This window comes from Papio anubis, chromosome 5, assembly GCF_008728515.1.
Source record: "Papio anubis isolate 15944 chromosome 5, Panubis1.0, whole genome shotgun sequence".
Lineage (NCBI taxonomy): Eukaryota > Metazoa > Chordata > Mammalia > Primates > Cercopithecidae > Papio > Papio anubis.
In genome coordinates, this window is record NC_044980.1 from 132055538 (window position 1) to 132078861 (window position 23324).

Sequence of the window (23324 nt, forward strand, 5' to 3'; positions counted from 1 at the left end):
CACTGAACTAATCTGTACACTGTAATTACCTATGAAGCATTAAATACAAAAACCAGTTCTTTACTTGCATCCCAACATGCTCAGTTGTCTGAGCATGTTAATTTTTTAAAAGGACTACAGAGGATTTATTATACAGCCAACCTGCCTGAGTTGGGCATTTGGAAAACATTCTTCTAAGGGATGGTGTAGAGAGCACTGAAGTTTACATTGTGGTATAGCCTTTGTTGCAGTAAGTGATGGTAACCCATTTGAGCAGCCGTATGATCTGAATAGTCTGTGGCGTATGATGACTTATGGCTACATTAGTCACCGTAAATAATCCCAGTTACCCTGCAGAGTAACACTCTTGGCTGAGCATAATATATAGCTTTAATCTGGACCCAGTATAATTCCATAGTACAGAAGCTGGTTTGTTCTTCTCAGTCTATGTGATACTACTTTGTTTCATTCTTATTCTTCTGTCGCTCCCGAAAGATAGTTCATTTAAGAACACTGTGCCTGGATATGGTGGCTCATGCCTGTAATCCCATCACCTTGGGAGGCCAAAGTGAGAGGATCACTTTGGAGTTCGAGACTAGCCAGGTCAACAAAGGGAGACCCTATTTCTACAAAAAGTTTAAGTTAGCTGAGTATGGTGGCACCGGCCTGTGGTCCCAGGTACTCGGGAGGCAGAGGCTAGAGGATCATTTGAGCCCAGGAGGCCGATGCTGCAGTGAGCTGTGATTGTGCCACTGCCCTCCAGTCTGAGCAACAGAGCGAGTCCCTGTCTCAAAGAGAACAGGAATGCTGCTTTTTTTCCTTAAACTTCATACTTTTAAAGTATAGATACATTATTTCCCTTGCTGGAAGGGAGAATATATCCTGTCCAAAGAAACTGCTATGTATAAATTACGAAACTAAAATTATTTCTTCAACATGATGTTTAATATTATGCATTAGTCTTGAAGTGATGTAGGGTCAAATTCAATGTAAAAGCCTTCCAGCATACCTACATTTCAGGCCCTGGAACCTGTCCTCATTTCTTTTTATTTTTATCAACTTGCAGTCTAAAATACCACAGAGGAAAATTTCTAGCTGTTCTTCCTAGATGCTGACAGGTCTGCTTAGGAGAGTAAAGATTTAGAGACATAGCATAACATTGGTACGAGTCTCTAAGACTCAGACTTTGGCCCATCTCCCCCGACCCGCGGCGTTTTTTTTTTTTAACTGATGCAAAAAATTGAATCCCAGAGAAAGATGACTTATCTGAGTTTACATAGAAGTTAGTTAGGGGCAGGGCTGGGATTTCAGACTTAGGTCTTCTGGTTCCCCATGTCATTTTCTTTTCCTGTTGTATACCATGCTTCCTGTGGGAATTAGAAGACGGCAATTGTAGAAAAACAACTCCACATTTTTAGCGAGGATTCTAAAGTAAAATTAATCCATCAACAATTCCCCAGTTGCTTTAATCATAATTTCAACACTTGTTTAACATGTTTCCTTGGTGTTTAGTCTTTAAAGAAAGCTACATACCATAGTTTGATTAACAGAATTCCTTGTTCAGTGCTATTCCTTTAATTTATGTGAAGTTACTGGATTTCTGGTTACACTTAAGCAAACTGAATTTCAATTCCTACTTTCTCTTTAGAAAATTGATGTAATTTAGGCCCGGCACGGTGTTCATGCCTATAATCCCAGCATTTTGGGAGGCCGAGGCAGGCAGATCACGAGGTCAGGAGATCAATACCATCCTGGCTAACACAGTGAAACCCCATCTCTACTAAAAATACAAAAAATTAGCTTGGTGTGGTGGCACGCGCCTGTAGTCCCACCTACTCGGGAGGCTGAGGCAGGAGAATCACTTGAACCCAGGTGGCGGAGGTTGCAGTGAGCCTAGATCATGCCACTGCACTCCAGCCTGGGCTACAGAGCGAGACTCCATCACAAAAAAAAGAAAAAATTGATGTAATTTGATATGATGTATAGCTTACATCTGGTTCCTCCTTTTTGGGTTTTTTTGGGGTTAAGTATAGTCTTACAGACTGAGTTCTTTTGTCTTTTTTTTTTTTTTTTTGAGACAGAGTCTCACTCTGTTGCCCAGGCTGGAGTGCAGTGGCGCGATCTCGGCTCACTGCAAGCTCCGCCTCCCGGGTTCATGCCATTCTCCTGCCTTAGCCTCCCAAGTAGCTGGGACTATAGGCACTCGCCACCATGCCCGGCTAATTTTTTGTATTTTTAATAAAGATGGGGTTTCACCGTGTTAGCCAGGATGGTCTTGATTCTGGCCTCGTGATCCGCCTCTTGGCCTCCCAAAGTGCTGGAATTACAGGCGTGAGCCGTCACACCCAGCCCTTTTGTCTTTTTTGTTTGGAAGATGTTTTTGCATGAGGATCTAGGTTGAATTAGTACCTGAAACTATGTTAATGAACTTGCTTTTTTATGTGCTTATTTTCCAGGTCAAGAGCAATCTGAATCCAAATGCAAAGGAGTTTGTTCCTGGGGTGAAGTACTGAAATATTTGAGTAGACGGGGCCCTCTTTTGGTGGATGTAGCACAATTTCCACACTGTGAAGGCAGTATTAGAAGACTTAATTGTAAAAGCTCTCTCGTCACTGTGTTACACTTATGCATTGCCAAAGTTTTTGTTAGTCCTGCATGCTTAATAAAAGTGCTGAGACTGTTATTAAGTAAAAAGCTGTCAAACACTTACTGAAAATAGAATTGGCCCCATGGCTTGATGTGAAGACAGCAAGGAAAGAAGCACCAGTCAAGTTGTGAACAAGCACCAAATTAAAAGACCTAAACCTTACTAAATTGTCTTTTTTTGAGGCTAAACTGGTCCCTTAGGGTTAACTAACACTTGTTAATGTCTAAACTTTAAAATCAGTAAATTTAATTTGAGTTCCTACTGTTAAGCATATTTCTCAGACTTAAATTTGATTATGTCCCCATCAAAAAGAATCTCCATTTTCTGAAGGTCTATTAGTCAGTCAGAGATAATTTGTTATAGACGAGTATGTCATATTACTGAGGCTACAAGGTAGTCAGCAGATGAGTGCCATTCCAGGCTTTTCTGGTACGTTATTGTGTTATAAATTTAATGTTACATCTGAGGAAGTATGTAATTTGAGAATTGTAACTTCTAAGGGATTCACTGCATCATAGTTATGCCTGTATAGAGTCTAACATATGACCAATGCCAACCCATAATCCAGCTGAACAAAGATACTGTAACATGATTTGAGTGGTGCTTTTCCTTGCTTTGTTAACCATCACAAGAGTCTGCAGCACAACTTTTCTTTTAACAAAGCTAGAACAGTTTTGGCTTCTTAAACTTCATATTTGGGTAGGTTAAGCTGCCATACGTGTTCAGTGTGAATAGTGTTTAAGTTGAAAATATTGTAAAAAAATTATATTTTTTCAAAAATATTTAAAAAAATAAATAATAGTAGAACTGAGCAGATGGTTGTGTTTATTGGTGCTAGAATGTACTGTAGTGGTGTTACTCACTTGAGTATGGGCCCAGTGCCTCAGGACAATCTTGCTGGCGAAATATGCTAAGATTTCAGGCTTTGTTAGATTCTAATTAACAGGTATGTTGTTACGCAAGTATCTGTCCAGAATACAGCAATAGAATAACCCCATTGCCCCTCCTTGCTTCTTAATCACCTCAGACTTCAGTGTCAGTGGAATCCTAGATAGTCATGTAACAAACTTTATGGCTGACCAATATGATGGTGACCTTACTCTAATAGAACCTCTATTGTTTTTTGTTCTTCACAAGGGCTTTTCTTGAGCTTGTTAAGTTGAAAAAGATTAAGAAAGCCATATAGTCAGTTCTGACTCACATTCTTCTGGGAGTGGGGGGAGGTTCTTTGGTGTGGGCACGTGTACCCCAGTGTGTGGTTGGTTGGTTGGTTGGTTGGTTTTTGGAGACGAAGTCTTGCTCTATTTTTTTTTTTTTTTTTTTTTTGGGGAGCCGGAGTCACAAGCTCTGTCGCCCAGGCTGGAGTGCAGTGGCGGATCTCAGCTCACTGCAAGCTCCGCCCTCCCGGGTTCACGCCATTCTCCTGCCTCCAGCCTCGAGTAGCTGGGACTACAGAGCCCTTCCACCTCGCCCGGCTAGTTTTTTGTATTTTAGTAGAAGTGGGGGTTTCACTGGGTTAGCCAGGATGGTCTCAGTCTGCTGACCTCGTGATCCCAGCCGTCTCTCGGCCTCCCAAAGAATGCTGGGGATTACAGGCTTGAGCCACCGCGCCCGGCCAGTCTTGCTCTATTGCCCAGCCTGGAGTATAGTGGCGCGATCTCAGCTCACTGCAACCTTCACCTCCCAGGTTCAAATGATTCTCCTGCTTCAGCCTCCCAAATAGCTAGGATTACAGGTGTCTGCCACCACACCTGGCTAATTTTTGTATTTTCAGTAGAGACCAAGTTTCACCATGTTAGCCAGGCTGGTCTTGAACTCCTGAGTTCAGGTTATCCACCTGCCTTGGCCTCCCAGAGTGCTGGGATTACAGGTGTGAGCCACCACACCCAGCCTTTCTTTCTTTCTTTATTAATTAATTTATTTATTTTTGAGACAGAGTCTCACTCTTTCAACCAGGCTGGAGTGCAGTCGTGCAATCTCGGTTCAATGCAACCTCTGCCTCCTGGGTTCAATCGATTCTCCTGCCTCAGGCTCTGGAGTAGCTGGGGATTACAGGCGCCTACCACCACGCCTGGCTAATTTTTTTTTTTTTTTTTTTTGAGGCGGAGTCTCGCTCTGTCGCCCAGGCTGGAGTGCAGTGGCACGACCTCGGCTCACTGCAAGCTCCGCCTCCCGGGTTCCCGCCATTCTCCTGCCTCAGCCTCCCAAGTAGCTGGGACTACAGGCGCCGCCACCATGCCCGGCTAATTTTTTTGTATTTTTAGTAGAGACGGGGTTTCATTGTGTTAGCCAGGATGGTCTCGATCTCCTGACCTCGTGATCCGCCCGTCTCGGCCTCCCAAAGTGCTGGGATTACAGGCTTGAGCCACCGCGCCCGGCCTAACGCCTGGCTAATTTTTGTATTTTTTTAGTAGAGATGGGGTTTTGCCATGTTGGCCAGGCTGGACTCGAACTCCTGACCTCAGGTGATCGCCGGTAAGAGTAAAAATTCTCGAATGTGGCTTTTGTTGGGAAAAAAAGAAAAGGGGGCTCTAGGTTGGGCGCAGTGGCTCAACCCTGTAATCCCAGCACTTTGGGAGGCCAAGGCAGGTGAATCATTTGAGGTCAGGAGTTTGAGACCAGCCTGGCCAACATGGTGAAACCCTGTCTCTACTAAAAATACAAAAATTAAATGAGCGTGGTGGTACGCAGCTGTAATCCCAGCTACTCAGGAGGCTGAGGCAAGAGAATTGCTTGAACCCAGGAGATGGAGGTTGCAGTGAGCCAAGAAGGCGCCACTGCACTCCAGCCTGGGCAACAGAACAAGACTCTGTCTCAAAAAAAATAAAAGGCGGGGGGGTGGGGGCTCTAACCAGACTTCCTGGATGTGAATCCTGTGATCGTGGGCATGTCACTTAACCTTTCTGTACCTTCCTTTCCACATCTCTAAAATGGCAGTAATAACTGTCTCTGGATTATGTGAGTAGTTTTTTGGTTTTTTTTTTTTGTTTTTTTTTTTTTTGAGGCGGAGTCTTCACTCTGTCGCCCAGGCACGGAGTGCAGTGGCACCATCTCGGCTCACTGCAAGCTCCGCCTCCCAGGTTCGTGCCATTCTCCTGCCTCAGCCTCCCAAGTAGCTGGGACTACAGGCGCCCGCCAGCGCGCCCGGCTAATTTTTTGTATTTTAGTAGAGACGGGGTTTCACCGTGTTAGCCAGGATGGTCTCGATCTCCTGACCTCGTGATCCGCCCGCCTCGGCCTCCCAAAGTGCAGGGATTACAGGCGTGAGCCACCGCGCCCGGCCTATGTGAGTAGTTAATATATGTAAGCACTTAAGACATAGAAAGCCCTGTTTTGAGTGTTGTTATTTTTACTATTAAGGAGTCATCTAGGCTAACCTCTCTTTTGGGGAACTTTTCTTGTCTGTCTGGGGGAATGTGCACATTGAACCCACTTCAGTGTTTAGTAGAGAGCCAGGCATCTGCATTACATATAGTGATGGAAGGTTTCCGAGCATCAGCTGCCCATGCATTCTGAAGCCCTAAGGACAAAGGATCACTTCATTAGGGCTTGTACAGGTGTTCTTTTAGGATGAAGGCATCCTGTTTTAGGTGGTTTTAATTTTATGATGTTATTGAAACAAAGCAGTGTATATGAGAAGATTTTTCCTGTTCTTGTGCTGTATTAGCATTTTCCATGTCGCATATCAAAGTGATACTTGTCTAGCATACTGAAGTACAAGAATGAGGCTGCCCATGGCTGGGGTTCTTAGCTCAAAGACTAATTGGCCCAGATTCTGCCCAGGTGTCTGGAAGGCTAGAGGATCTGCATTTCAGCATACTTGTAGCCTCTTAGTGGCCCACACTAGTTGGGAAGTTCTGCTCTTACTATGAAATGGTAAAGGAATTCCACCCAAAATCCGTATATTTACTTTTTAACCAGCTCACCTTCTCTTTGAGGACATTCAAACAGTTTACAGGAAAGATAACTGAGTAGTTTGGTTTCTCTTTGGTTAAAGCGTAAGAATTTTTTTTTGCACTGTTGGCGGTAGCGGTGTGGCTCAAACCTGTAATCCCAGCACTTTGGGAGGGCTGAGATGGGAAGGATCCGAGGTCAGGAGATCAAGACCATCCTGGCTAACAGGTGAAACCCCGTCTCTACTAAAAATACAAAATATTAGCGGTGGTGGTAGCCTGTAAGTCCCAGCTGCCTGGGAGGCTGAGGAGAAGAGGTAAAGTAGAACCGAGAGTCCCGAGGCTGCAGTGAAGAGCTGAGATCTGGCCACTGCACTTTCCAGCCTGAAGTGACAGGAAGCGAGACTCGTCTCAAAAAAAAAAAAAAAATTTTTGTTTTGTTTGTTTTTGAGGCGGAGTCAGCTCACATGAGGCTGGAGTGCAATGGCCACGATGTGGCTCACTCAGCTCTCTCTCCCGGGTTCAGCCATTCTCCCGCCCCTCAGCCTCCCAGAGTAGCTGGGACTACGAGGCAGCCGCCACCCGCGCTCCAGCTAATTTTTTTGTATTTTAGTAGGACAGTGTTTCACCGTGGTAGCCAGATAGTCTCCAATCCTCCTGACCTCGTGATCCGCCCGCCTCGGCCTCCCAAAGTGCTGAGATTACAGGCATGAGCCACCGCGCCCGGCCAAGAATGTTTTGATTATTCAGCCCTCCCACAAAAACCACAGACACATCCTACCTTTCCTGGAAGTCATTTTTCAGACCTTGGTGCACACAGATGCAGTTTCTGTATTTTCTGGAGTGTCTTCTGGAATTGCAAACTGATCTTTTGAACTTGAAGAAAATCCTTTGAAGACTGGACAGATAGGAATGTATTTCAGAAAGGCAATTCTTTTTACTATGCCCATCCCAATGGGGAAATCGTAGCTCTTGAGGCTGGAAGACGTGTCACTGTTGGCATGAGCCCCAGCTTTCCACTGTATCAGACCACGCTCCTCTGGGCTCCCTGGAAGAGGACAGTGGGATCATTTACCAAGGCCAGCAACCCTCAGCTGCCCCCACTTTCCGTAACGCACTCCTAAGGCAGACTTCTGGAATCAAGTATCTTTCTTAACTATCATTTGGTCCTAAAAAGTGGCTGAATCTATGGTTTCTGAGCTCCTAATTTGGCCAGAGCTCTAAGGAACACTAAAGGATACTAGTTATAATTAGTATTTATTGTATAACTACAGTGTGCCAGGCTGTGTGCTAAGTGCTTTAATTTCATTATATTGTTTCTTCAAAACATACCCCTGGGAGGTGTATAGACACCATTGTACAAATTTTTATTTTATTTATTTATTTTTTTGAGAGAGAGAGTCTTGCTCTGTTCCCCAGGCTGGAGTGCATTGGCGCGATCTCGGCTCACTGCAACCTCCTCCTCCCGGGTTCAAGCGATTATCCTGCCTCACCCTCCTCAGTAGCTGGGATTACAGGCATGCACCACCACGCCCAGCTAATTTTTGTATTTTTAGTAGAGACGGGATGTCACTATGTTGGTCAGGCTGGTCTTGAACTCCTGACCTTGTGATCCACCCGGCTTGGCCTCCCAAAAGTGCTGGCATTATAAGTGTGAGTTACTATGCCCGGCCTATACAAACTTTTAAGATGAAGAAAAGGACAAAAATATTATTGTCAACCTCTGTGAGTGTGTGGGTAATGTGTGTTAGGCCCATGGGAACCAAATCAGGCCCAGATTGTGTTCTAGGGGTAAGGCAGGCATATTTTGAAACACTATAATCAGTATTAACATTTCGTATTATGATTCCATATGTGAAAAACTCATTTTTATAATACAAACTTCAGAAAATCAAGCTAAATAAAACCTTTGATGGAGGTAGGGATACACCAAATAATTTTTTTTTTTTTTTTTTTTTTTTTGAGACAGAGTATTGCTCTGTTGCCCAGGATGGAGCGCAGTGGGTTGATCTCGGCTCACTGCATGCAGCCTCAGCCTCCCAAGTAGCTGGGATTACAGGTGTGAGCCACCGTTCCTGGCTAATTACTCTATTTTTAATAGAGATGGGGTTTCAGCATGTTGGCCAGGCGCTGGTCTCAAACTCCTGACCTCAAGTGATCAGTCCGCCTTGGCCTCGCAAAGTTCTGGGATTATAGGCGTGAGCCACTGCGCCTGGCTAGTAATTTTTACAACTAGGAATTTTCCCTCAGGTGGAGGAGCGTCACATGAGATCTCAGGTTTTCACAAGAGGGCTGGGATCGACAAAGACTGAAATACTATAAATCTAGCAGAAGGAGTGGGGATTTCCACTTGCTGGCCGCCCAGGCTGAGAACAAACCCATGAGTAGCACAAACCAAGTTATGTTCCAAAATCTCACAGGAGAGGGCACTGAGGGAAGGTGAAGTCCCCAGGGAAGACTACCTGGAAGAGACACTGATTGGGCTTGGCTCTACAAAGGGCACACACAGTCTGGAAGAGACACTGTTTGATTGGGCTTGGCTGTACAAAGGGCACACACAGTGGGCAGAGTAGAGTGGGATGAGCCGTAGGTGTGGTGTAGGACTATGTTCCTGGTGTCTGATTACCTCGCACCACTGCCAAGACATACGTGGCAGCCAGCCCAGAGCTCCGTCTAGCAGACCAGCCAGCCTGCCCACTACATCCCAACCTTCAGTGCCTTCTCTACTCTCCAAGCCCCCTCCTTTTTCCTAGGCCTCACCCACTCTCCCTCATCGATAAACCCTCCCAATAACTCCAGCCCAGCTTCATTGATTTCATTGCTTGCTTAAATCTAGTTTTACCACCTATCTTGTGCCAGGAGCTCCTCTACACAAATTGTTACTGACTTAACACTTTTTGGCATATCCTCCTCAGTGTCTGATTCAGGGCCAAGCTGGTAAGCTCTAGCAGCATGTGCTGAACTAAACAGAGTGCCTTCCAGTTTGGGCTATGGATAGGTAAAGACAAAGAACACCCTGTCTCTACTAAAAATACAAAAAATTAGCCAGGCGTGGTGGCCGGCGCCTATAGTCCCAGCTACTTGGGAGGCTAAGGCAGGAGAATGGCGTGAACCCGGGAAGCGGAGCCAAGATCATGCCACTGCGCTCCAACCTGGGCGACAGAGCGAGACTCTGTCTCAAAAAAAAAAAAAAAAAAAAAGCAAGTGCAAAGTGACCCATCCCCAGCAGGAAGTTAAGGGCTGGAAAAGGCTTTTGCTATTCCATGGTTAAGGACAGGGTTTTGAGCCAGCTAGACCTTAGTTTGAATCCAGATTGTGTGACCTTAGGCAAGTGACTTAACCTCCCTGAGCTTTAGGTTCCTCAGTGTATACTGAAGACTGCTGAGCTTATGTGGCATGACACACAGGATGACAGTTGTGATGCTCAGGTGGGTTGAAAGGTGGGGTATAAGGGACTCAGGCGGTTCTACAGCTGTCGTTAAGGATAGCTTAATCTAGCCACCCAAGTCACAAAGAAGCCTCTTCATGTACAGACGCCTACCCAGATGCTCTCCATCTCCTCATATCCCCTAGGCACTGAGGCTGCCACTTGACTGTCTCAGGCCCATAGGATGGTCTGTTCCAGCCCCAATCTAGCATCCTCTAAATGGGGAGGGGTGAGTACCATGTTCAAATACCCACCCATCCATTGAAGGGACAGCTGCTACCAAGAGCACCCTCTGATTCTGCCTAAAATCCTATGGGGAACCCTGGCCCTCCTCTGTCCTCCCCAACCCCAAACCACCAGCTGTGCAGAGACAGCCTCTGACACCTATGTTATATGAATATAAACACTTCGATTTTCAGACAGAGGGAGGAAGACAGGACCTGTGGCTGTGATCAGGCCAGTAAGTGACTGGGGATGGAGGCCCATCTTCTTGCTGCTACCATCCCTTATGTCCCTATACTGATGCAATCATTAACTCCCGTCTCCATGGAGCCTTCCCCAGTCCTGCAGCCCAGGTCCCCTGAAGCCCTCCAGTAGAGGCAGTATGGTGCATTGGATGGGACACAGGCTATTGACTGTGTCAGATGGATGTTGTTAAAAATCCCAGATTTAGTGAGATGGTATATAGCATGCACTTGTACTCTCAGCTCCTCAGGTGGCTGAGGCAGAAGGACTGCTTGAGTCCAGGAGTTTGAGGCTGTAGTATGCTATGATCACACCTGTGAATAACCACTGCACTCTAGCCTGGGCAACATAGACCCCCATCTCAATTTAAAAATAGAGGCCAGGCGTGGTGGCTCATGCCTGTAATCCTAGCCAAGGTGACTAGGATTTGGGAGGCCAAGGTGGGCGGATCACCTGAGGTCAGGAGTTTGAAACTACCCTGGCCAACATGGTGAAAGCCTGTCTCTACTAAAAATACAAAAATTAGCTGGGCGTGATGGTGTGCGCCTGTAATCCCAGCTACTTGGGAGGCTGAGACAAGAGAATCGCTTGAGCTCAGGAGGTGGAGGTGGCAGTGAGCTGAGATCATGCCATTGTGCTCCAGCCTGGGTGACAAGAGCAAGACTCCGTCTCAAAAAAAAGAAAAAAAAAATAGAGGCCAGGTGTGGCTCACACCTATAATCCCAGTACTTTGGAAGGCTGAGATGGGAGGATCACTTGAGCCCAGGAGTTCGAAACCAATCTTGGCAATAAAGTGAGACCCCATCTCTACAAAAAATTCAAAAATTAGCCGGGCATGGTGGCATGCACCTGTGCACTGGTAATCCCAATTACTTGGGAGGCTGAGGCAGGAGGGTCACTTAAGCCCAGGAGTTTGAGGCTGTAGTGAGCTATGATTGCGCCACTGCACTCTGGTCTGGGTGATAGTCCGAGACCCTGTCTCAATTAAAATATATATCCCAGATTTGCGATGTTTTAATTTTTTTTTTTTTTTTTTTTTAAGATGGAGTCTCACCCTGTCACCCAGGCTAGAGTGCAATGGCACGATCTCGGCTCACTCAACCTTTGCCTCCCAGATTCAAGCAATTTTCCTGCCTCAGCCTCCTGAGTAACTGGGATTACAGGCACCCACCACCACACCCAGCTAATTTTTACATTTTTAGTAGAGACAGGGTTTTACCATGTTGGCTAGGTGGTCTCGAACTCCTGACCTCGTGATCTGCCCACCTCAGCCTCCCAAAGTGATGGGATTACAGGCATGAGCCACCACACCTGGCTTCAATGTTTTAATTTTGTGACTTTATGACTGTGGTTTTTGAGGAGGAAGTAAGACACTTAGCTCTGCCTGACCTATAGTAGATGTTTGGTAAATGTTAACTGTTTGTTATCAGAGCACCTGATGACATTTATTTTATATATTTACTGGCACCTTTATGTGGGCCCCACAAAGTATCCTCCACAATCTTTGCAAAAAGCTCTGGTACCAAAGGGAAATGTTAGTGGCTCTTCTAGTCGCCATTGTGGCAGGCTGCTGACATATTTGGAGTGGATGGCTTTTGCCAACAAACTGATGCTGCATTTATCTCTGTCCTACTCTGAAAAAGCAAAGACATCCCTTAGCCCAGTGGCTATTAAGAAATGGAGAGGAGGCCAGGTGCAGTGGCTCATGCCTGTAATCCCAGCTGGTGGATTACTTGAGGTCAGGACTTCAAGACCAACCTGCCCAACATGGTGAAACCCCCATCTCTACTAAAAATATGAAAATTACCTGGGCATGGTGGCAGGCACCTGTAGTCCCAGCTACTCGGGAGGCTGAGGCAGGAGAATTACTTGAACCCCAGAGGTGGAGGTTGCAGTGAACTGAGATTGTACCACTGCACTCCAGCCTGGGTGACAGGGTGAGACTCCATCTCAAAAAAAAAAAAAAGAAAAAAGAAAAAGAAAAAGAAAGAAATGGAACAAATGGAAAGGAAAGGATTCACAGGACCCAGCAGTGACTCTCCTGGCCCAATCCTCTTCAAGACTTCTGAGGCATGTCTGTGCCTCATTCTCTCCCTCCAGCCAGTGAGAACTCCGCCAGCCCATCTGTTCCTGATGCTCCCTGCAGGGACTGCATCCCATGGTACCTAGCCACAGCTCCAGCTTAGAGGCCATCTGTTGGAATGCATGAGTCCTGCTTAGTTCTTCATTCCCCTCCCAGGACTGAACCATACCTGGCACTGTGTTGTCAAGTATGAAAGCAAGGCACCCGCCCACAAACATCTCCGTGGTCAGCAGCACAGTCAGAATCTGATCCACTTCAAGAATGCCTGTGGAATAGGCCAAGGGCCAATGGGTGTCATGGCCCAATTCGGAGAACAGAGTTGAGGGACTTCCTCTTGTGCATCCATGGCAAAGGAACAGTACAAAGCCCTGTCTCAAACCTATCTCTGTCTTTCCTATCTCTGGGTTCAAATCCCAATTCTGCCAGTTGCTAGTTGTTCACCTGGGACAAATCACTGAGCCTCTCTGAGCCTCATGTTGCTCATCTGGAAAGTTGAAATGATAATGGACAAATGATAAATATAGATAAATAGATCTATGGAGCTGTTTTGAAAAATAAGCACATGTAAAGGTCAATATCTGTCCACAGGAAGTGTCTTAGTAAAGGACAGCTGTGACCCAGGCTCTCAGCTGCTGATTGACACCCAGAGTTGGGTAGGATTTGTGGCTGTAGCTGTGTGGAGCCTTTGAGGGAGGGGGCTGTGCTCAAAGTTTTGGGCCCACCCCACCTTTGGAGACTGTAAACAGCTGGAGGCACCTGTATTGATGGCTCCAGGGTTGGACTCCAGGTAATTGGGCAGCGTGAGCCCGAAGAACATGGAAAATCCGAGCACGAAGAGGTTGCGAGAGGAGTTCATGTCCACAAATTGCAGGTTGGACAGCCCCACAGCTGTAATCATGCCTACGGGCGCAAGAGAACCACTGGAGGCGTCGCGCACGCGCAATCCAGGTGGGTCCCACCACTCGGTGACCTGCACCGCGACCCGTGGCCCGCGCCAGACACTCACCAAACAGAGTGCAGAACATGCCTCCCAGGATGGGGTCAGGGAGCGAGGCGAAGAGGGCCGTGAACTTGCCGATGGTGCCCAGGACCAGCATGATAGCCGCACCATACTGCACCACGCGCCGGCTGCCCACCTGCCGGGGAGCCAGCGGAGGAGCTAGACCAGGGGACGAGGCTGGGGCGGGGTTAGTTCCAGGGGCGGGGCCCGTTATAAGAGCGAGGCATAAACCTGCTGGGGCTTGATGCGGGGGCGAGGCCTCTCAAAGACAGGGTGGGGCTAAACCAAAGTGGGGACGGGGTTGGGGCGGGGCCTACGGCCCACAGAATTAGATCGGGACTTGGCTCCGGCTCGTCGCGACACCTTGGTAATCCCCAGGACGCCAATGTTGGGACTGGAAGAGGTGGACCCGTTGCCCGTGCCCAACAGCCCCGCGATGATGCAGCAAATGCCTTCGGTGAAGATGCCCCTGTAAGGAAAGGGCGAGTTGGGGCTCCGTCCAGCCTCTGCACCAGCCTGTGTTCCCCATCATCTTAGCGGTCCGCCGTCCTCTGGCGCTGTGGGGGCTGCAGCTAACAGCTGTAGCACTCCCTACTCCAGGCCAGAGTGCTCAGGCTCCAAAGCTAGTCCCAGTGCCCTGGCACTTAAATTCTGTGGGCAATTCTGGCCTTCAATTTCCTCCTGGGATAAATACCGGTGCCCGTCTCACAAAATGCTTCACAGATTGCATAAGAATGCACTGCCAGAGCCGGGCACATCGAGGGCTGTCAATGATGGTGGTTCCCCTCCGACTCCGCCGTCTTCTCAGCTACTCCCAGCAACCACAGAGGGGTGATAAGAGGGCACCCCCATCGCACAAGCAAGGAGAATGAGGTCTGGAGCGTGTTCCCGACTTGCCTAAGCCTAGCCCTTGGGCCTCCACCCCGTTCCTGTGTGTGTGCTTCCTGGAGGACCCCTGAGGAGATCAGATACTGAGGAGGGCAGGTAGGCTACCTGTTGATAGCATGTACTGGAGGGGGTGGCGCACCAGCCAGGCGCGCACAGGCGTAGTAATCTCCAATGGACTCAATGATGCCTGCCAGAGTGGCGCTGAACATTCCCAGGACGGCAGCTGCAGTCACTGTGGGCAGGCCCCACTGACCTGTGCCGGAGGGAGACAGGATGGTTGGCTACAGTGAGGAGACTGTGATGGTTAGGAATAGACAGGGCAGTGCTGGAAGGAGCAAGAACAGGTAAGGAGACCTCAGGCTGGGATGGGAGCTATACAGTTGTGGGAGCTTATTTGGGTCACTCAGAGCCAGGAAGTGGGACTGAAGCTTTGTAAATGTGCGGCTAATGCTAGGCGTGTCACCTGCTGGACCGGGGTCACCAGGATTGTCTCATAGGTGGTCTCAGTTGGGGACAGAGGGGCCCAAGGGATGTTGCTCACAGGGGTAGGGGATGCGGATCCAGGGCGCAATAGCCATGATGTCACCACGGGCATCGGTTCGTGCCTGGAAGCCATAGGCTTTCGGGTCTGTGGGCAGCACGTCTGTCAAGGTCAGGACATAGCAGAGCAGCCACACGGTCATGATGGCCAGCACGATCTGAAGCAGGGGGGGGGGGGGGCACTGAAGGCACTGGAGGTCTCTGTCCAGGCTAACCTGCTCCCACCTCAGCCCAAGCCCTGGCCATAGTCCCAGCCCCAGCCGCCTGCCAGGTCCTCACAGGAAACATTTTGAAGATCTGGATGCGAAGAAGAGTGAGGCCCTTGCCCCAGCGGTAGACAGGCAGCAGGAAGGTGAGGTTGCGCAGGTACTGGGAGAAGAGGATGATCAGGAGAATGGAGCTGGGGGCAGAGGCACAATCAGGAAGTGGACGGGAGGCCAGGCTGGGGCCAGGATCCGGGAAGGAGGATGAAGGACATGAAGAGGGTGGGGTGCTGGGGCTGGGCAGGGATCAGGCCTGGTGCCTGCTCACCAAGCTGAGATGCCCCAGTGGGAGCCAGCTCGGTCGCCAGCAGCTTGGAAGACAGAGAGGCCAATGAGGGAGACAGTGGGGGTGACTGTGAGAGGCCCAATGTAGTTTAGCAGGGCCCCAGGCAGCCCCAGCAGGCCAATCACCACCTCTACCACGCTGGACACCATGATTGCACCCTGGACCTGGAAGGGCAAACATCAGCTGTAAGTCACCATGTAAAGGTCGTGACCTGGCTACTGTTAGCAGGAACAAAGCTCCTGGACCACCTCCTTAAATCCCCAAACTCAGCGGCCACCCTCACTCCCATATAGCCCCTCCTCAGGACCCAGCTTCTACCCTTATGTGCAAACCCACCTCCCGTATCCGTGGGTGCCAGATATGAGAGGTATTCAGGGGCAGACTCCAGTTACCGTAGATCTCCTCTGGGGGTAGAGTCAGGGACACACACATGGACCAGGTACAGAGACAAGAGAGGGAGAGAAGATGCTGCCATGACTGCACCCTGGTGTCTGGACCCGGGACAGTTGCTCAGACCTCCAGGTCTCTGGGCCTTCCCTTTTCCCCAGTGTGGACCCCAGAAGTGTACCCACCTTCCGAGGGGCATTTCCATCTCTCCAGAGCCAGTATGGCTTTGGCTGGAACCAGAAATGCAAAGGCACTGGCCTGAAACAGCGGCAGCCTGAAGGAGAGGCACAGAGCAACAGGTTGGGGGGGAAGGATATAGATGTGGGGGAGGAGGGATATAGACATGGGGAGAGATCAGGAAAGGAGAGCACAGAGAGAATGACAGAGACACAAGGGATAAGGGCAGATGAAAGTCGCTGAGGCCCCAGGGAAGACCAACTGTAACATTTTGGCTGCCCAAGGAAGAAAACAAATGGAGCCCCCAACTCAAAACCTGCCCCCTTTCCTTCCCACCACCAGCTTCTGCACTGTTAGGAGGGAGCACCTGCCCGGAAGTGGACAGCTCAGTTCCCACATCCAGATTTCTCTCACAATCATCCCCTGCCCCCCACCGCTCAAACAGCTCAGATGCCACCCAGGCCTAGGGCTGTGCACTGGGGAGCGTGGGGCCCTGGGAGGGTGGGCTGTTGAAGAGGCTGGCACCGGCCCTGGGAGCTAGCTCAGGGCTGCCATTTGGGCAGTATTCAGAATGGGGCTTAAGAGCGGAGAGCTGGCCAGGCTTGGTGGTTCATGCCTGTAATCCCAGCACTTTGGGAGGCCAAGGCGGGTGGATACAAATGCAAAATTAGCCAGGCATGGTGGTGCGTGCCTGTAATCCCAGTTACTCGGGAGGCTGAGGTAGAAGAATCGCTTGAACCTAGGAGGTGGAGGTTGTGGTGAGCCAAGATTATGCCACTGCACTCCAGCCTAGGCAACAAGAGTGAAACTCTGTCTCCAAAAAAAAAAAAAAAGGGGGGAGAGCCAGCGAGGGTACATTCCCTTCCCTTAATTCCCTTCCCTTAAACTTGCAGATGCTTGGTTTTTTTTTTTTTTTTTTTTTTTTTTTTTTTTTTTTGAGACGGAGTCTCGCTCTGTCGCCCAGGCTGGAGTGCAGTGGCCGGATCTCAGCTCACTGCAAGCTCCGCCTCCCGGGTTCACGCCATTCTCCTGACTCAGCCTCCAGAGTAGCTGGGACTACAGGCGCCCGCCACCTCGCCCGGCTAGTTTTTTGTATTTTTTAGTAGAGACGGGGTTTCACCAAGTTAGCCAGGATGGTCTCGATCTCCTGACCTTGTGATCCGCCCGTCTCGGCCTCCCAAAGTGCTGGGATTACAGGCTTGAGCCACCGCGCCCGGCCGATGCTTGGTTTTTGAGTGTGCCTAGATCAAGGTTCCCAGGGTCAGAGCTGCGCTGCCCAGCTCTAAGGCTGGCCTGGGATAGGAGAAGCAGTTGGAGGCAGATAGTGGCTTTTTTGTCTCACCAGTGTCCTCTGGGAGCCCACCTGCTCCTGCTGTGTGGATCACAGTGGGGAGGGAGGGGGAGCTGGGTGGCTCACCGGATGCCCAGGGTGGTCTGGATGAGAGTGGTGATGCCCACGCACGTGAAGATGGTGCCGATGAGCTGACTAACCATGTGCTGGTCGTGGCCCACACACAGCGCCTCAGCCAGCAGGAAGGGCACGGCGATGGTGCCACTGAAGCATGTCAGGTAGTGCTGGGCGGAGGGAGAGAGCAGAGTGCATGAGGCAGGACCCTAGAGCTCCAGGGAGAGGGGACAGCCTAGTGTCCTCATGCCTGCCTCAGCAGGCCTTGACCTGGCTGCCTGCCCAGGAAAGGCAGTCCCCACAAGGGATTCCCAGAGAGCTACTGCTGACCACTCTGGGGGTCACTAATTTCCACCCAAGTTATTCCTGTGGCTTCCATGGAGTTGGCTCTGCACCCTGTCACCAACACTCCACCTGGCAAGTGTCACACGCCCCCAGGGAGTTCATCCTCTTTCAGGACTCAGTCTCTTCCCCACCCCTGCCTGCTGACAGCCATGTGCTGACCTCAGGTTTTTCTTCTTGTTACCCAGGATACTCCCTGCTGGCCAGGGACAGGCTGGAGTCACCGCGGAGTGTGCAGAGTGAGGGCAGGGAGGCCCTGGGGGACCCACCTGGAAGCCCAGCAGGATGCACAGGTACCAAGGCGGCACGTCCTCGATCTTGTACAACATGTCAAACTTAGGCTCTGTGGGTAGGGGGGTCGGAGGGTCCCTGGGGGATTCATGCTAGGGGCAGCAGAGATAAGTAGCTTAGGGTAGAGTGATGGGGACAGGCAAAATCCATTCTGCCCCGAAAACAATCAGGCAGCCCGAGTGGCCTGTCAGCAACTGAGAGTGGGGTCCCTGCCCTCCCCAACAGTTCATCCACCTGGTTCCCACTCGGCCTGGCCACAGTTGTCTCCCACTTCACATTGCTTCCCACAGGGATGAGTCTATTGTGCCGGCTTCTAGAGCCCTCAGGACCTGTCATTTTAGCCAGGGAAATGGACCCCTAAGTCAGAGGTCTGGGGACCACAGGAGAGGGGGCCAAGAGGGCTCGAGACTGTGGACAAGTCCAATCCGGTCCCACCTCTGCCCCCTGGAGATCTTTGGGGTGTCACTGGCGGGGAGGTTAGGCCTCTCCTGAACCCCAACCTAGAGTCAGCCAGTCCCAAAGCTGCAGGCTTCTTGACCCCCCCCCCCCCCCCTCCCCCCGTTGCCACATTCAGTTTAGGACAGTCACTCTTTATCAAGTTCATCAGAATGTTTATCTCTGGCCTCCCGGGAGAAGGCCTGCACAGGCCCTCCAGCCCCCCACCGCCCCCCGCCCCCACCTAGCCCCCACCCCCAGCCCCCAGCACCTGTGTCGGGCCCTCAGGGTCCTCGTGGGCCCTCATCTTTGGGGCACAGGTTTGAGCAGTTCCTGAGGAGAAGAGGGGAGGACTTTACAAAGGCCAAGGAGGAGGACTTTACTCCACATATCAGGCATTGTTCGAAGTAAATCTGTAACCAGATGCCCAGCTCCAGATTGCGAAAGGGGGGCCTGGGCAGAGGTAATGTATTAACTCTCACTAGGGCAGTAAAAGCCACCCAAGCCTCTGCCACATGTGCCCTTCCCTGCCCACATCTGCACCTGGGTGCTGGACCTGTTCTTGTTTCCCAAGAGAGGGCCAGAGTCGAGGGGGTGAGGACCAGAAGTTTACCAAGCCCCAGGTGAGGGGAGAAAGAGGGAGTGGAAACAGGCACTTATTATGTAACCCCCTGTATGAGGCCCTTCCCCATTTATTAATAACCAGTTCATCATTATCATCATCATCATCATAGTCATTCTCGTTATTAAGGAATGGCCTTGTGCCAAGAAACATGGATTTGCACTGTCCCAAGTAACCCCTGTGCTGGGCAGTATTAACCCCTTTAACAGCAAAGGAAACAGATTCAGTAGATGTGATTTGACCCAAGCCATGCAGATAGCAAGGTTGCAGAAACCAATCCTAAAATTCAGGTTGGTCTGAGCTGCCTTGCCCCCACCACCTGCACCCCTCAGGGTCCCTGAGGCAGGCAGCAGATGGGCCTCTGCAGATGGAGTTGCCTAGGCTGGCCCAGCCTGGCCTGCACCCTGTGTCAGGACACAGATCCCTTTCCCTCCCAGTCACATAATTTGTGGGACCCAGTGCAAAGTTAGAATGTGAGGCCTTTATTCCAAAAGTATAAAGAATTTAAAGATAGCAAGAGCATCAGATGGAGCATGGGGCCTTTCTATACACCAAGCCCGGTGTGACTGCCCATCACCCAGCCCAGGAAGGCAGTCCTATGCCCAAACTCTCTCCCCTCCTGGCAGGCCCAGCCCAGCAGGGCCTGAGGATGGCAGGGGGGACATGGGGAGGGGCCCTCAGAGCTCAGGCTCCTCAGCTGGTGAGGGCTAGGCCTGAGGTCCCCATTCTGTTCCCTCTGGGCTGCCCCAGCCCCAGCACTCTAGGGCCTAGCTACTTCTGGGTGGCTGTGCCCATGGCCAGGCCCTGCCCGCAGGGCCAAGGGGCAGCACCGCTCTCCAACTGGACAGCAGGTTCATGCCACAGCACTGAGTCCGCCTGCCTGCCGGTGTCCACACTGTTCCTCTGTCCATCCACTTGTCCTCTCCTCTCCCTCTTGGCTCCTACTCCCAATTTCCCAAGTTGCTGGACCAGTTTGAAGCCTCTGCAACTCCCCAGCACTTTCCTCTCCACCCTCTCCTCCCAGAACTCCCCAGGGGGCTGTGGATACCAAGCCCCACCCCTTGCAGACAGGGCTCCATGGACACTCAATTCAACCCAAACCACACAATACACATAAAGAACAAGGTGGAGAACAAGGTCCCAGATCCACAGTAGCACGAAGGGGCCCACACACCAGAACTGATGCAGCCTCTCTAATCACCCCACAGAAAAACACACGTCCACGTCACGGGGGCCCGGCTCCACACCCTGTCCTACTGACAGCTTAGTGGGTTTCTTGGGCTCTGACTTTCCTCCTGGTGTCTGGGGGTTCTCTCCTGAGTGAAGGCCAGGGAAGGTGGGGCTTCAGGCAAGTCCTGGAACAGGTGAAGGATGGAGGGGGCTGAGCGCAGCTCCCGGGGAAGCTGGAGTGGCCAGGGCCTGCCCCGGGCACCTCCATTTCCCCAGCAGCTGGCCTCCCCGGTCCCCTAAGTCTGAATCCCCTCCCAGCCCTGCTACGACTCAGCCTGGGACTTGGCCTGAACCTCTTCTGTTGTCTAAGTTTTGGTTTCTGCATCTGTCAAAGGGGGATTAGATTGTCTTCCTACACGTGGCTCTTGTGTAAAATAAAAATATTTCTAAAAATGGGGGTTAGAATGTTCTGTCTCTCTCCCAGGGCTTGGCCAGATCAGAGACACTCACAAAGGAAACTGAAAGTTCTGGTGCCACCGATCTCCAGTTCCCAGACCTAGGTGGGTCCAGGGCTCCTTTACTAAGGAAAAGGCTCAGCCAGAAGAATTTCTGGGGAAAGGAGGACTGAGAACCAAAATGTTGAATCTGGCTGGTCAGAAATCCAGGGCCCATCCATACCAGCTGGGGTCAAAGGCAAAGTGTGGAAAATGAACAGCCATTAGGTGTAGACCCAGTGAGACATGTGTTCTGGGAGGGGCGCAGACAGCATGGAGTAGCTGGAGTAGGTGTGCCACAAGGTGGTCTGCGTGCCGAGTTTTCCTTGGTTCTCTTTTCTCATGATGGTTCTGAAGACCTGGGATGTCACTGAAACCACCTTTGCAAAATTATGACTGAGACAGTGAAAGAGATCTAACTTAATCAGTTCCATCTTGCTTCTAACCTCCAAGTTGTCCTTCTTCGTTCCTGAGTGTAGGCTGAACTAACCTTGGGAGAAACTTAGTTTTTAGTTTATAGTCTAAAACAAAGACAATAACAGCCCTTTCTCAAAGCAGACTTCCTTCTTGCCTGAGGACTAGAGTGCCTTTGTAGGATGGACTAACATTAGCCACAAGATTAGAAATTGTGGTTTAGGAGTCATGCAGCTGGAGGCTACAAGATTCTGACCCTCTCTAAACTGCTCCTAAAATCAGCGCTTGAGATACTTTGCAGATCCTCCACTTGATAGATCAGCTGGCACCACCCAGATCCATAAATTGCCTCACTGGGACTTGTGGCTCCCACCGAGGAACTGACTCAAGGCAAGGAGACAGCTTCGACTCCCTATGATTTCAGTCCTGACCAATCAGCACTCCTGGCTCACTGGCTTCCCCGCCATCCATCAAGTTGTCCTTAAAAACTCTGCTCTGGCCGGGCGCGGTGGCTCAAGCCTGTAATCCCAGCACTTTGGCAGGCCGAGACAGGTAGATCACGAGGTCAGGAGATCGAGACCATCCTGGCTAACACAGTGAAACCCCGTCTCTACTAAAATACAAAAAAAAATTAGCCGGGCGTGGTGGCGGGCGCCTGTAGTCCCAGCTACTTGGGAGGCTGAGGCAGGAGAATGGCGTAAACCCGCGAGGCGGAGCTTGCAGTGAGCCGAGATCGCACCACTGCACTCCAGCCTGGGTGACAGAGCGAGACTCCGTCTCAAAACAAAAACAAAAACAAAAACAAACAAACAAAAATTCTGCTCCCCAAATGCTTGGGGGGACTGATTTGAGTAATAGTAAAACTCTGGTCTCCCGCACAGACACCTCTGCATTCATTACTCTTCATTGAATTCCCCGGTCTTGAGAAATCAGCTCTGTCTAGGCTTGGGCAAGGTGAACCCTTTGGGCAGTTACATCACCACACCATTGACGGCGCTCTCTTACCTCTGGAAGTTGTAGGGATGTATATTTGGCCTTCTGTAGGAGGGATGTAATATTGTGAAATATATATTTGGTCTTTGACCTCGTTTCCTGGAGTACAATTTCTAAAATCTTAGAATTCCCAAAATGATGTCTTCTTGTGTGCTAATGATTGACTGATGGCTAGCAGCCCCTAGGGTAGCTTCAGGACAGGGACTGGTTACCAGAGAGACCAAGGCAGGATTTCAGCCCCCTACCCCGCACCCCCAGCCAAGGGAGAGCAGACAGCTTGGAGGGTAAGTTGTTCGCCAATGGCCAATGGCTTAATGAATCATGCCTACCTAATGAATTATCCACAGAAACTCAAAAGGACAGGGTTCAGAGAGCTTCTGGATAGCTGAGCACGTGGAGGTTCCTGGCTGGTGATGCATCCATGAAGGGCATGGAAGCTCCGAGCCCATTCCCCATACCTTGCCCTACACATCTCTTCATCTGTATCCTTTGTAACATCCTTTATAATAAACTGGCAAATGTTTCTCTGAGCTCTATGAACCACTCTAGCAAATTAGTTGAACTCAAAGAGGGGGTTGTGGGAACCTCATCTTGAAGCCAATAGGCCAGAAGCTCCAGAGGCCTGGAGTTGGAACTGGCATAGGAATAGGGGACAGAACAGGGGACTGAGTCCTCAGCCTGTGGGATCTGATGCCATCTCCAGGTAGATAGTGCCAGAGTTAAATTTTGGAGGGCACCCAGCTGGTGTCGGCTGCAGAACTGCTTGTCTGGTGTGTGGGGGAAAGCCCCCACGCATTTGGTCACAGCCATCTTCTGTGTTGTTGTGGAGTGAGAGAATAGAAAAAGCATTTTGAAGGCTGGGCTCGGTGGCTCACGCCTGTAATCCCAGCACTTTGGGAGGCAAGGTGGGTGGATCACCTGAGGTCAGGAGTTCAAGACCAGCCTGGCCAACATGGTGAAATCCTGTCTCTACTAAAAATACAAAAATTAGACAGGCATGATGGCGGGTGCCTGTAATCCCAGCCACTCAGGAGGCTGAGGTGGGAGAATCTCTTGAACCTGGGAGGTGGAGGTTGCATTGAGCCAAGATTACTGCACTCCAGCCTGGGTGACAGAGACTGTC

The 23324-nt window shown here is 50.3% G+C and overlaps 2 protein-coding genes and 1 long non-coding RNA gene across 4 annotated transcripts in view; 2 read left to right on the forward strand and 1 right to left on the reverse strand.

Moving 5' to 3' along the window:
• Positions 1 to 3437, forward strand: part of PAIP2 (poly(A) binding protein interacting protein 2) — a 28859-nt gene extending 25422 nt beyond the window's left edge. The window contains exon 4 of the mRNA XM_003900173.2: positions 2436 to 3437. Coding sequence (XP_003900222.1) covers positions 2436 to 2492 — 57 coding nt within the window. The 3' untranslated portion in view covers positions 2493 to 3437. The remainder of the gene's footprint in view (positions 1 to 2435) is intronic.
• SLC23A1 (solute carrier family 23 member 1) lies at positions 903 to 21691 on the reverse strand. 2 transcript variants are annotated; one of them, XM_009209203.4, is made up of 15 exons: positions 18780 to 21689; positions 18052 to 18165; positions 17453 to 17610; positions 16044 to 16132; positions 15808 to 15875; positions 15454 to 15635; positions 15202 to 15322; positions 14924 to 15080; positions 14488 to 14635; positions 13858 to 13963; positions 13501 to 13630; positions 13251 to 13394; positions 12664 to 12759; positions 7301 to 7567; positions 903 to 1346 (listed from the first exon to the last, which is right to left on the reverse strand). In XM_009209203.4, exons 1-14 carry the CDS (start codon positions 18813 to 18815, stop codon positions 7320 to 7322), a joined length of 1797 nt encoding a protein of 598 aa, XP_009207467.1. In that variant the 5' UTR covers positions 18816 to 21689; the 3' UTR covers positions 903 to 1346; positions 7301 to 7319. The 2 variants fall into 2 exon arrangements, with proteins under 2 accessions (XP_009207467.1, XP_009207468.1); XM_009209204.4 differs by lacking the exon at positions 12664 to 12759 and having other exon boundaries at positions 18780 to 21691.
• LOC103885448 lies at positions 17564 to 23132 on the forward strand. The gene is made up of 3 exons (XR_648524.4): positions 17564 to 18075; positions 20785 to 20860; positions 22549 to 23132. It is a non-coding gene; the product is annotated as an uncharacterized LOC103885448 (long non-coding RNA).
• Positions 23133 to 23324: the final 192 nt, after the last annotated feature.

Bases quoted from the DNA above. Each gene is read 5' to 3' on its own strand.
- SLC23A1 (XM_009209203.4), bottom strand. From the start codon at position 18,815: ATGAGGGCCCACGAGGACCCTGAGGGCCCGACACAG. The intron at 15,323-15,453 runs GTGAGCAGGCAC...CTCTGCCCCCAG, and splicing joins CACTGGGGCATCTCAGCTTG to CTCCATTCTCCTGATCATCC. The intron at 15,081-15,201 runs GTGAGGACCTGG...CCCCTGCTTCAG, and splicing joins AGATCTTCAAAATGTTTCCT to ATCGTGCTGGCCATCATGAC.